At 43.4% G+C, this 12310-nt stretch overlaps 1 protein-coding gene across 1 annotated transcript in view; it reads right to left on the reverse strand.

Annotated features, from left to right (window-relative positions):
• The window catches only part of LOC126390949 (mothers against decapentaplegic homolog 6-like), a 28404-nt gene extending 17896 nt beyond the window's left edge, over positions 1–10508 (reverse strand). Inside the window, exons 1-3 of the mRNA XM_050045475.1 lie at positions 9067–10508; positions 6638–6691; positions 5729–5806 (exon numbers count right to left, since the gene is read on the reverse strand). Of these exons, the coding sequence (XP_049901432.1) occupies positions 5729–5806; positions 6638–6691; positions 9067–9799 (865 nt within the window). The 5' untranslated portion in view covers positions 9800–10508. The remainder of the gene's footprint in view (positions 1–5728; positions 5807–6637; positions 6692–9066) is intronic.
• Positions 10509–12310: the final 1802 nt, after the last annotated feature.

A 12310-nucleotide genomic window follows, 5' to 3' on the forward strand; every position in this document is an offset into this window, starting at 1 on the left:
GGGCCGTGCCCTATCAGTCAAAGGGCCAATTCATGGGGTTAATGCTGCAGCGAGTGCAGACAGGGCTTTGAGACAGGATGTTTGGCTGATACCTTGCTCTGCTTAAGCAAACAAGCCACCAAAATATGATTACTGAGGGCAGAGAGGGAGCAGTCTTCTTGTCTTACTTCAGTGCATCCAGGCCACACTAATGTCCACTAAGTATCATTGCTTTACTTGTTTCCACATGTTCAAAAGCCCGAGCCTAATGACAACATGGTGGACGAATGTTTGACGATACAATGATGTCACATGATGTAAAAGCTGACAAGGAAAGGAAACCACTAACTCTTTGTGCATTGCCCTTCAAAAATCTCTGTCCCTTAAAATGACAAAGCTGATGCTAAATAACAATTCGGTGAAATACTGGCGAAAACAAGACTAAAAGTCAACAGCCAGGCGAGCAGCGCCATGAGGCTGTAATGCTCATTACACACCAGAAAACAAAAACAGAGAAACGAGTTTATTATTCTTAGATCCTAACCAAAAATGTAACATTTGGCCTGAGAGTGTGCCAGAGGGAAGTCCAGTGAAATTTGGAGACATACATATGCTGTTGCCTTCTACGCAGAGCACTGGATTGTTTGCCTACTCTGGATGACATATTGCTGTTTTGACATATTCACTCTGACATTACGTCCATAGCTGATTTCTGCTAGAAGGGGCGCTTATTATGTTTTGTGCAATAAGTGACACATTTTTCAAGTGGACGTCATTTTCAGTTGTCACAGAAGCTGCAGTAGCGATTGCTACGAGCACTTAAAGGGAAATTTCGGTTTATTTCAACCTGTCTCCTATTGTCCTAAATTTGTTTCATGTGACTAGAGACATAAAAATAGTAGTTAGCATGTTAGCCGTTAGCCTAGATACAGCCGGGGCACATAGTAGCGTCAGACCTGTTAAAACGTAAGTGAACGGGCATACTTCAAGTGCAAAGTTAGTCCACTAAACAAGCTTTTTTTCCACAAAGACCGCCTCATATCGTTAGGATAAATGTCAGAGAACATATAGAAAACAACATGTAAACGTGTTGTCTTACCGGTGTGGTGCCATGTTTGTTTATCCCTCTAGCTCTGCTTTCCAAATCGCAGCCGAAATATCACGAGAACAAGCAGCGATCTCATACAGTGCCTGAAATCTCGCGAGAACAAGCAGCAACAGCTGGAAGGCAGACCCAGACAGTAGCCTGAAAAGTTCATTCATTTATTTTATGAAAGATTTATAGAATAATGGCTGACTTTTTGCCAGACTTGGACTTTGTGGAGGAGGAATTTGATTTTGCAGTCTGATGGCCGCCCTTATTTATTTGAGCCAGAATACACTGACCAAAAACTTTGTGAGGCTGCTGCAAGGCTGCATAGCTCTGGAGATTGGTGGTGTACCTGTGAATGCTGTGACCCAATGCCCACAGAAGAGGAATGCCTCTGTTGCAAGGAATGGGACCGTTTTTTTCAGACTTATTTTCAAGGTCTGGATGTGACCGAGGACGAGACACCTCCACCTGGAGTAGTATCCAGCTGGGCTTTATCTAGAACTCGCAAGATATATTTCGGCCGCAGAGCCAGATGGTGAACAAACATGGCACCACACCGGTAAGGTAAGAAAACACGTTTACATGTCGTTTTCTAAATGTTCTCTGACATTTATCCTAACGATATGAGGCAGTCTTTGTGGAAAAAAAGCTTGTTTAGCGGACTAACTTTGCACTTGAAGGTTGCCCGTTCACTTACGTTTTAACAGGTCTGACGCTACTATGCGCCCCGGCTGTATCTAGGCTAACGGCTAACATGCTAACTATTATTTTTATGTCACTAGTCACTTGAAACAAATTTAGGACGATAGGAGACAGGTTGAAATAAACCGAAATTTCCCTTTATCTTATTGCTTTTCTCAAAAAACAGATTTACAAGTTGTTCTTGCGTAAGTCGACTTACAAGAACCTGTACAGATGCATCAGAGATGTGGGCATAGACTCAGATGTCTGGAGCAATGCCCTTCATGTCAGCAGCTGCATCTGACAGGAATTACTTGTGGAGACGTTTTTGTGGTAAGTTTAAGTTTTGACCTGCTGGTTGCACACACAAAAAAAGAAAAGTCACAATAATCATTAGACTCATGAATATCAGCATCAACGTTAATAACCAAAACCGAACAACCAACAGTGCCAGTACAGCCACACTGTTTGTGTTATGCCAAACACTGGTCTTGATTTTAGGTTTATGTGATGTTGGCAAATCTAATTCCAACTTTTAGTAATTTGTGAATCATCACAGGAAGATAATTATACACAAAAGAAAAGGGACAGTAACAAAATAGTGCGAACAGTCCAAATAATGGAGAGGAATGCAACACAAGCTTTGTCAAATACAAAAAACAGCAAACACGTAGCTTAAGTTATACATCAAGGTTAAAAAAAGCAGAACTCTCCTCCAGCTAATCGCGTGATTGGTGAATGTGTTTATACATGTGAGTGTGCATGTGTGTGTGTCTGTCCTGATAGGACCCCTATGTGAGTACTCTGAGACGATCTTATCACTGAGTCAGACAGAAATTCCTCCCTCACTCCCTCCCTGTCACACACAGCCCCCCCCCCGCCCCCCCCCCCNCTTCCAGTAGACATTTCCCTTTTCAAAGCATTTGTGTTTGCTGCGGTTTAAAGGGAACGTTAACTGATCGAATGATAAAAGAGGCCAGGGCAAAGGTATGTATGGACCACACCCTGCTGCAGCCTTTTTCCCCTTAAAGCTCGGGTACATAGCTGCTTTTAAAGGAATAAAAAAATAAATAAAAAAATAAAAGATGCTGAAGTGCCGGAGTACATGTTCAATGCTTGTATTTGTTCCAAAGAAAACACCACAGGCTTTACATGAGGATCACCTGCACAAAAAAACATTCATTTATACTCTTGAAAGATCTAACCAACATCAAGGGTCTTTTGTTAAAGCTACTGTACATTCAATTCTCTGGTGCACGCTTAATGTTCAGCTTATTTCCTGTTATTATACCAGATGTAGCACAAACGAGGAGTCCTATAACCTGTCAGAGTTAAAGACAAAAGCTACATGCAGATTTCTTGGCTAAGTCTGTTCAGTTTCTTTCCTACTCGTGCTCTTGGCCTGAGCTCCAGCGCTCGGCTCCAGCATTCTGGTGTGGGGGGCAGGGGATCAGAGACCACACACACACACACACCTAAACACACCACATCAGAGAACTGATCTATTTCCACTCATTTCACCAGGAGACAATAGGAGGTATCCTTTCTCATGACGCAGCCTCAAAATCACAACCTAAAACTTGACTCTTGTTTGACTCGTGACCTTGACTGAACAGACAGCATTTAAAAATGGAAAAAAACTGGCATTTAGGTCATTTACAATCTTAGCTAACGTTCTTGTGTTACTTATTTTGTTTCATTCATGCTTATTTAGGTTCCTATTACTTCATATCGGTATGTGACTTTAGTTTAAGAATAATGAGTATATGAAATATATTTTAAATTGCATTCATTTTTTTTTTACTTGAATGTTGTGATCAAAATTAAAGGAGACCTGTGATAAGTCTTTAAAGTGTTGGATATTTCTATTATTTTTGTTGTTGTTTTTTATGTTGTTTTTTAATGTGCCATTGATGAAATAAATCAATCAAAAACAACTTTCACTAACAACACTTTGTCCATGTAAATCAACTTAAAAGCGCTTTAAAGCGCACTGAAAAGTGTGCAATGGGAGATACAAACAAAGGTAGAATAGCATGATTAGGCTTTTTGTATTAAAAATACATGTGGATTATTAATCTCAACCCTCTTGTTGATACAAAAACACTCTAAACACGGCCTTTACGAAGCACTGAATTTGACAACTTTTATGCCAACAAAATTAAAAAATGAATAGAGGCTTCAGCATTTATTCTACAAAACTTTATCCTGACAGTGTGGAAAAGGCTTTCAAACAACATTTAGACTTTCATGTTGGGGAATAAAACACCCTCAAAGCCACACTTTATCCCCAAATCAAAAGTATCTTCTCTTGAATATAATGGAACTAGATGGCACTCGGTTCGTGGTGCTCAAAGAAGCAAAAACATACATTTGAAAAGCCCAACAGCAATGTCTCTTTCCAGAAATCATGACCTGGTTAATCAAGATAATCCACAGTCCTTGTTGTGAGCAGTTTCATGCAGGAACTGTTTTCTTTCTAGTGTACTAAAACACCAAATGTATCACCATGTGGAAGGAAGTGTGCATCTACTCATATACGAGAGGTTTGTGCTTGCGACAGCGCAAGTTGTACACATCAATGCCGTCCTCCTCAGCTGACGTTAGCTTACTCAGTGTAACTAGGTGAGCTATTATATTTTGGCACCTCAAGCACCACAGGCCAAGTGCCATCTTGTTCTATATGAGAGAAGGCAGAAATCTCTCAGGCCGATATCTCCAACACTTGGCAACTAAAACCAAAATAATGTATATCGATTAACAGCACTACAGGTAAGAAAGTTTTCTAAATTTTGGGTGAACTGTCCCTTTAAAGTACAGTCAGGCAATCAAAGCGTCTTCTTTTCTTATTTCTGATCAAAATCTCTTGAGAGTGGTGAGCTGTGCATTGGGAGGACTTCAGGTTTTCTAACATGATGTCCCTAAACATGGAGAACACACACAACAACTCACTAAATAATTTCAGTTCTACAGATCAACTTTAACAAAAAGCTAATTCCTGGACACAACAGACAAACAAACCCAGGAGAGTCTCGCTGTGGCACTGCTGATTCTTCAGACAGGTCCGTGATGTCGTGACTACACTACACAGACTTCAGATGTCCCCATTCACCCTTCAACACCGTCCAAAAGTGAGCGCGGGGAGGCTTGATCGAGTGGGTTTGTGGGTTTCTTCTAATGCTACAAGGACCTCTCCACCCGACCCCAGCACGTAAACAAATAAAGCTCCAGTTTCATCATCTAGAGGGGGCTGTTTCCTGTCCAAACGCAGCCCTCAGCCCCCACTTCTTTCCACATATACACGCACACAAAACTCTACACCTCCGCCTCATCAGAGCCGCTCGGCTCCCCCGCCCCCAAAATGCCAGCCTCTTTCCACTGCTCAATTGCCGAGAGGAATGGAGGGATTTGAGGGAAGAAAGAGGGAAAGAGGGGGATGGGTGGTTCTAGAGGCAAAGGGGATTGGGAGTATGCATGGGGATCTTATTGCAGCTTCATCCCAGTGAAATATTTTGCTGTGGAGAAAGCGCAGGGAGAGAGGGAGACAGAAAGGCTACACTGCTGTGGCATCTAGATAGTGAGAGACCCCAGACCCCCACAGAGCCCCCCATGCCTCTCTGACAATAGGAGCTTTATGCGGTGGAGTTTTTGCTTGTCTTAACAGCCTTTGAAAAAAAGGAAGGAAAGCACAACATAATAACACCAGTAAATGTAATTTACCCTTTTATGTAAACATTCAGAGAGGATGCATTCTACGTGTGTCTGCATCTACACACACACACACACACACACACACACACACGCACACACACACACACACACTCGTGCAACTCCAAAACTTTTTCCATTTGTGCTTCCAAACTTATTTGTGGGAAAAGTCTTGCAAAAGAACTTTCAGCATCAACCCTGCTGAAACAAACATCGTCCTGGTCACAGTGCTCATGCTCCTCTGCAGCAGAAATGCAAGTTACTCACCTGTGTAGTCTCTTGGCGTAATGTGAGGCGGATTGGCAGAGAGGGGGGGCACAGTTTCAGTGTAAGACAGAGTTGAGTCTGGTGAAGGTAGAGAAAAGCACAGACATAAAGCAGAAGAGTGAGATCTGGATTAGAAGTGAGTTTTTGGTGATTAATTGATCATTTAAATCATTTATGAAACAAAAATGCCAAACATTCTTCGATTATCGCTTCTGAAATGTGAGCTGCATTTTTATGTTTTCTATTATTATAAACAGGGCCGCCCATTAGGGGGAAACAGGGGAAAGCTTTCTGGGGCCCAGCTGAAAAGACCGGCCCACAGAGGCCTGCAACAATCATGTTCATCCTAAATATAACTAATGATAACTGTATTCAATTTTGAACCAAAATATCCACCATTATGTATAAAAACAACTAAATAAATGTGGTATTTATGGTTGTATTAGTAAAAATGTAGCCTGTGTCTGAATGAAAATGGTATGAGACTTGTTTTTGGGCGGTCGGCCACATGACCTGAGAAATTTACTGATATAAACTGTTCACTGGACCTTCTTTCAGGGGCCCAGACATTTCTGTGGGCAGCCCTGATTGTAAATATCTTTGAGGTTTTGGGTTATTGGTAGAAATATGTAAAGACCACATTGTACAGCTTTGAGTCTTATGACATCTTACAGAATGAAAAATGAAAATAAGCATTGTTCACAGGCTTAATACAGTCCCTCAAACAGAGCCTCCCTATTATGAACCACTGGCTCATCCAAAGCGAAGACGAGCACAGGTAAAACTCGACCAGCTCCACAAGCAGCTTTTAAAATATAATCTGTGCTTCCAGTCTGAAAATATGATGGTGACGAAATCCTCTGTGTCATTTACTGGTTTGCAATGTGGTCGCCATTTTTCCAAACTCACCCAGTGGCTTGTGTTCGTCTGAACGGGACAGAGAGTACGGGGGAGGAGGTGATTCTGGAAGTACAACAAAAGTTAAGGTTAATTTAAAGGCAGTGTGGTTTTAATGCTAAATTATCAACTGAGAAGAAGTATATTATTCATATGTAGTGTTAGCTAGGGTTATCATGATACTGGAATTTATAACTTCAATACTATGCCTTGAAAAATATCGATATTCAACATAATTTTTTATACCATGGGGAAAATTTGACATTAAGGACATACAAGTTATTGATGACTTTTCTTTTCTTGGTTAGCAGCAGAGAACAGCAGAATGACTGTCGTAAACATTAACAATAAGAGAACACACAGCTGTATTGATACTACAGAAAATGGGTGTTGAAGCTGCTGCACGAAATAGAAAAACTGTAGATTTTACGATGTGTCTATCTATCTATCTATCTATCTATCTCATGGACTTCATCTCGAGGCTCACCTAAATCACATAAACTGTCTATGAATGCAGCTGCACACACCATAGGCTGTATGCACTGTAGGCCTAGTTGTTTTTCATGAGGTAATATGTTCATCGTTTAGTTTTGTCCCTTGCATCAACAGACCATCTTTCCTTATATCTATACAGAGCAATTTGCACTGATTGCATTAACATATGTTCTTTTTAATTTCTCATATGTATATACTACACCTGAAAATATGTCATCCCAAACACTGTGCAGCTTTTTCATTCCTATACTATACATACTTGTTATTTTATTGTATTTTTTATTGTATATTTCATGTTTTGTTGTAAACGTTCTACTCTATATTTGTGTTCTTGACTTTTGTAGTGTTTTGCCTTGATTTTTACTTCCCAAGATGTTTGTTATATGCATGAAACACCAAGGCAAATTCCCTGCAGGATATAAGACAGGACATCAACAGACCATCTTTCTTTATATGTAAAGAACTATTTGCACCGATTGCATAAACATATGTAGTCTTTCTTTTTCATTTCTAATATGTATGATGCAACAGAGCCAATATGAACCTGAACATATTTCATCCCGAACACTGTGCAGCTTGTTTTTCAAGCTTAAAACAACTATACTACACATATTTATTGTATTTTACTTTATATTTCATGTATTATAGCAAATTTCAATTCGATATTTGTGTTCTTGGCTTCTGTGGTACTTTGCCTTTATCTTTATTTCCCCAGATGTTTAATATATGCACCAAACACCAAGGCAAATCCCTTGCAGGATAAGAGAAAACCTACTTGGTTATATTTCTGATTCTGATTTACATCTTTAGTTGATGACTTTTGTGTGGAAACAGCTCTGTGAACTATAAGCAATGCTCCTGCTGCTGCTGGGATAGTCCCTTCAGTCCAAAGTGGACATGGGTTTGTGGCTGCGGCCCCTTTAAGAGCAGAGCCAGTAATTGCCGGAGTCCTCAGTCAGTCAGATACCCAGCGAGTCAGTCTGGCGCCAGCACTATGCAAACTGTATATTATCGGCACTCCTTCACCTAAATAACAAGAGGAGGACCTCCTTGTCAGAGAAAAAAGAGCCTAAGTGCAACTTGAGAGCGACCTTCAGTTGGATGATGTGGGAAGCTGCAAAGTTTTTTGCGCAAATTTAAATAAATGTGTAATGTGTTTGGAATGTCGAGAGGAAATCAAAGTAAAGGCTGACAAGAGTAAAAGCTGCAGTTATGGAAATGCTATAAGACTGCAGAGCAGACAGTAAATCATGAGAGGAGCATAAGAGGCATTTATTCTCTGAGGTTTAAGTGTTGCATTTTGTGCTTTAATATAATTATAACTGCAAAATGGCTTCATCTGGAGAGAAAAATACATATATGAGTGCGTTGTTGGACACTTTAATCAACAATAACAACATTCTTCTTCAGCTGCAGGCAAATAACTCTGACTGACTGACGGCTCTCTTTAATTTCACGCTATCTCTGCATATGGACCATCAATCTTTAGGCTGCGTAAAATCTAATTACATTAATGACGCACTTCACTTTTATGAGACTGAGATGAGTCTCTGCAGGGCCCACCATCACCTGGGTTTGGGCAACCAGAGGGTTCTTGGGTGAGTCCCAGGGGCCCCCATGAGGATGATGCTTAATGTGGTGTTTAATGTAGGGAAGTAACGCACACTGAGGGTTGTAGTGAGGCACAGTAGAGTTTAAGGAAGGAAACAAGTGTCGCCCACTCTGGATCCATAGGCGCGCGTGTTCCTCTCTTTTTTGGCCCTCAGGCTCTTTTCAAGATCAACAATCACAGGATTAATGTGGTGTTAACAGGGCGGGATGACAGGAATATTAACTGCTATCTCCTTATACGTTTGATCATTTGCAAGATTAAAGGTTTTTCCTGATGAGCCCGGGCCCTCTGGTTTAAACCCCCCACCCCGCCCCTCCAATGCTGATGTCCTTACCTGGCCCACATAAGCGGCTGTAGTGATACGGGTTGCAGCACACCTTTGCGCCGTCCACTGCGCCGAAGCTGTGGCAGTGTGACAGCACTTTGAGTCGGGCTGAGAGCGGCAGGTCGCTCCAGCGGTACACCTTACACAGTAGATACTGTGGAGAGATGTGATGAGCACCGAGCCGCAGCTCAGTGCTCGGCACCATGACGCACTCGCTGGGTATCCCTCCTTTGGTCTCCACAGCCTTCACCAAGGCATCCAGAGATCTCTCCTTGAGTCTTTTCAGAAAAGCATGAGCAGTGCTCGCGAGTTCCTCCTCCAGCCCCGCATGCCTCGGTGCGCACTGACAAGAGCCCCCTCCGTCTTTTCTCGGGGCCCAATAGGGGCTCCGAGGTCTCAGATCCCATTCCCCAAACAAACAACACGTCACCGTCCTACTGTCGCCCTCCTGTCCTCGCCGAGAGCCTCTGTGCTCCGGGGCGCACATGGCACCCCGGTCATCGTCAGTCTGCTCCTCTTCCTCCCTCTCCGCGCTCTCCGTCAGGTCTCCAGCCTCCCCCGTGAGTCCCAGAGCCGGGTCAGTGTGTGTCACCGACCGCTGCTCATGTCTGTGAAGCTTTCCCGAGTGTCTGCCACACGGACCGTTCCGTCCTCCCTCACCTCGCCTGCCTCCATCGCTCTCGGTGACCAGACGGCTTCTCCAGAGTCGCCGTACAAGACCTGAGCGTTTCGACTTGAACATACGACAACCTAGACAGTTTTGGATGTGTCCTGTCGGTCCCGTCCGGGACTCGGGAGATGCCACATCGATTTACACTCGTCGCGCAAGACCGGGGGTTTGTGCACGGTGCGCACAACATGCGCAGCCGGTGGTCACCGTTTCCAGGCTCTCCCGCAGCATTAGAAAGCGATATTCAGTCATGCGTTGCGTTAAACATCACCAAACGTCTGAAGAAGGAGAAGGCTCCACACAGTCACTGCTCAGTGACCTGCTGTCGCCAACTCAATTAAGCCACAACTTTTGCCAGCCCTCTCACAAAGCCTTCAACTCCCCAACACTCTGGAGATCCCACACACAATCCACAGACCATAGTTAGTCCAGTCCAGGAGCGGGATCAGTTTACATCAACAAAAACAGCATCAGAAACATTAATCCAAAACTTTTCCAGACTTTCTCCTTCAGCTTCGCGAACCCCCTGAACCGTAAAATCCTTCCTTCACCCCGAAATAAATCCTCACAACACTGAAATCCCGGTGATTTGTGTCGCTGTGGTGGAAGCGGTGATCCCGCTGCAGAGTCCCGGGGCTGAGCAGAGATGGTCGGTGACTCCGGTGCCAAACTCCAGGACGGATTCCGTGCTGAGAAGTTGTTTTAAAGAGAGCTGGAATTACTCCACTCTCCACTCCCCTGCAAGTCTCTTTCGGACGCACACACAGAAACACACACACAGCCACACGCACACACGCTCCTGCACACACACTGAGTCAAGCCGGAAAGAATCAAACCAGGCTTATTCGGCTGGGATTTTCAAAATAAAATCCACACGGTGAACATGATCTGCAGCTGTTTGTTGATAAAAACGTGTGGCATTAAAATAAGGAATAGTTTATTAGGCGAAGGTAGACCTGAATGAAAAAAAGCGCTTTTCTTCTGTGATCCTAAAAGCCTATACTAATAAGCCTACATTGCACAAAAAGATGCAGATATGAAACTGCAAAATACAACTGCAGTGATTCTGAAAGGAGCTTTATAATACTGTTACCCTAAAAAAAGTATTTTTTAAACAGACTGAAAGACTCAATAGGATACGATAGCAATTAACTGAAGAAGAAGAAGAAGAAGAAGAAGAAGAAGAAGATATACATTATTAATCTCCAAGAGGAAATTAATTTTTTTTTCAGTCGGTTGTCATATACACACACAAGCCCAAAATATACACACATGCACAAATAAGACCTGTACATGCATTAAATGGAGAGATATCAGAGTAAGGGGGCTACCATTGGGCTCTCCAAGCAATTGGCTGTTCAGTGCCTTGCTCAAGGGCACCTCAGCAGTGCCCAGGAGGCAAACCAGCTCCTCTCCAGCCACCAGTCCACACTCCATACTTGGTCCGGATGGGGACTTCAACTGGCAACCATTTGATTCCCAACCCAAGCCCCTATGGACTGAGCTACTGCCGTCCATATATAGAATAATAAGCTAACTTAAACCCAAGTAAATATTGATTACTACAACTAATCTCAGACTGGGACTGATCTTGAGGTCAACCTCACAGAAGTCCTTGTACATCGTGGAACTAACAGCACCATGGGAGGCTGCAGTTGGGGAAGCTTATGAACGCAAAGGCCTGAAGTACACAGACCTAGCAGCTGAGGCAGAATGACATGGCTGGTGTACTCATGTGCTCTCTGTAAAGGTCAGGGTTAGGGTTAGGGTTAGGCTTCTGAAGAGTATGGGGGTTAAACGACAGGCCTTCTGGTGAGCCATGAAGTTGCTATGGCTTTGGATGAGGAGGAAGGACACCAACTGGTCTACATGATGTGCAACATGAGGGGTAAAAGCAGACAGAGGCACACCTGGGATGCCAGGTGTCGCCATTGAGCCTCCTGGAGGTGTCGTCGGCCTATCAATAGGCCTGTTTCCACTGAAGAAGTTCCTGGTACTATTTGGGGGGCAGGAACTACTACAGGAACGTCCTCTCGTTCAGCCCTCTCAACCGCCGTGTCTCCACTGAGAGCGGAGTACGAGGAAGGTTCCTGTAAAGTTACGGGCTGCCTCTGGATGTGACGTAATCGTTGCGCGACCATTTTGACCGGGGCAACGTAGGGACGCCGTTAGCCGATAGCGGTGTCTGTAATAACTCACTAAATGGTCCATGAAAAAAATATTTTTTCCAGCGGATGTCTTAGTTACAACATGATTGAGCTAACTGGAGTAGCTAACAGGGACTTGTTTAGCCCCCGTAAAACTCTGTCCCTCGGGGGTGGTTCCTGCGGTGGAGACACGCACCAACGGCCCCGGCCCCGTAAAATTACCCCGAAGTTCCTGCGGTGGAAACAGGCCTAATGAAACACCAATGAAAGAGGGTGCTCACCTGATGACCCCAGTGGAAGTGATCAGCCCTCTCCCATTCAAGACACCAGGCAAGTGCTATTTATTCTACGGGATTGTAACAAAAAGTCTGATAAGATCAGCTTAATTAATCATTCAGTACTGGAAACTTTTATCATTAAATATGTTTGTTTCCCT

The sequence above is a fragment of the Epinephelus moara genome, chromosome 1 (genome assembly GCF_006386435.1).
Source record: "Epinephelus moara isolate mb chromosome 1, YSFRI_EMoa_1.0, whole genome shotgun sequence".
In the NCBI taxonomy this organism is placed as follows: domain Eukaryota; kingdom Metazoa; phylum Chordata; class Actinopteri; order Perciformes; family Serranidae; genus Epinephelus; species Epinephelus moara.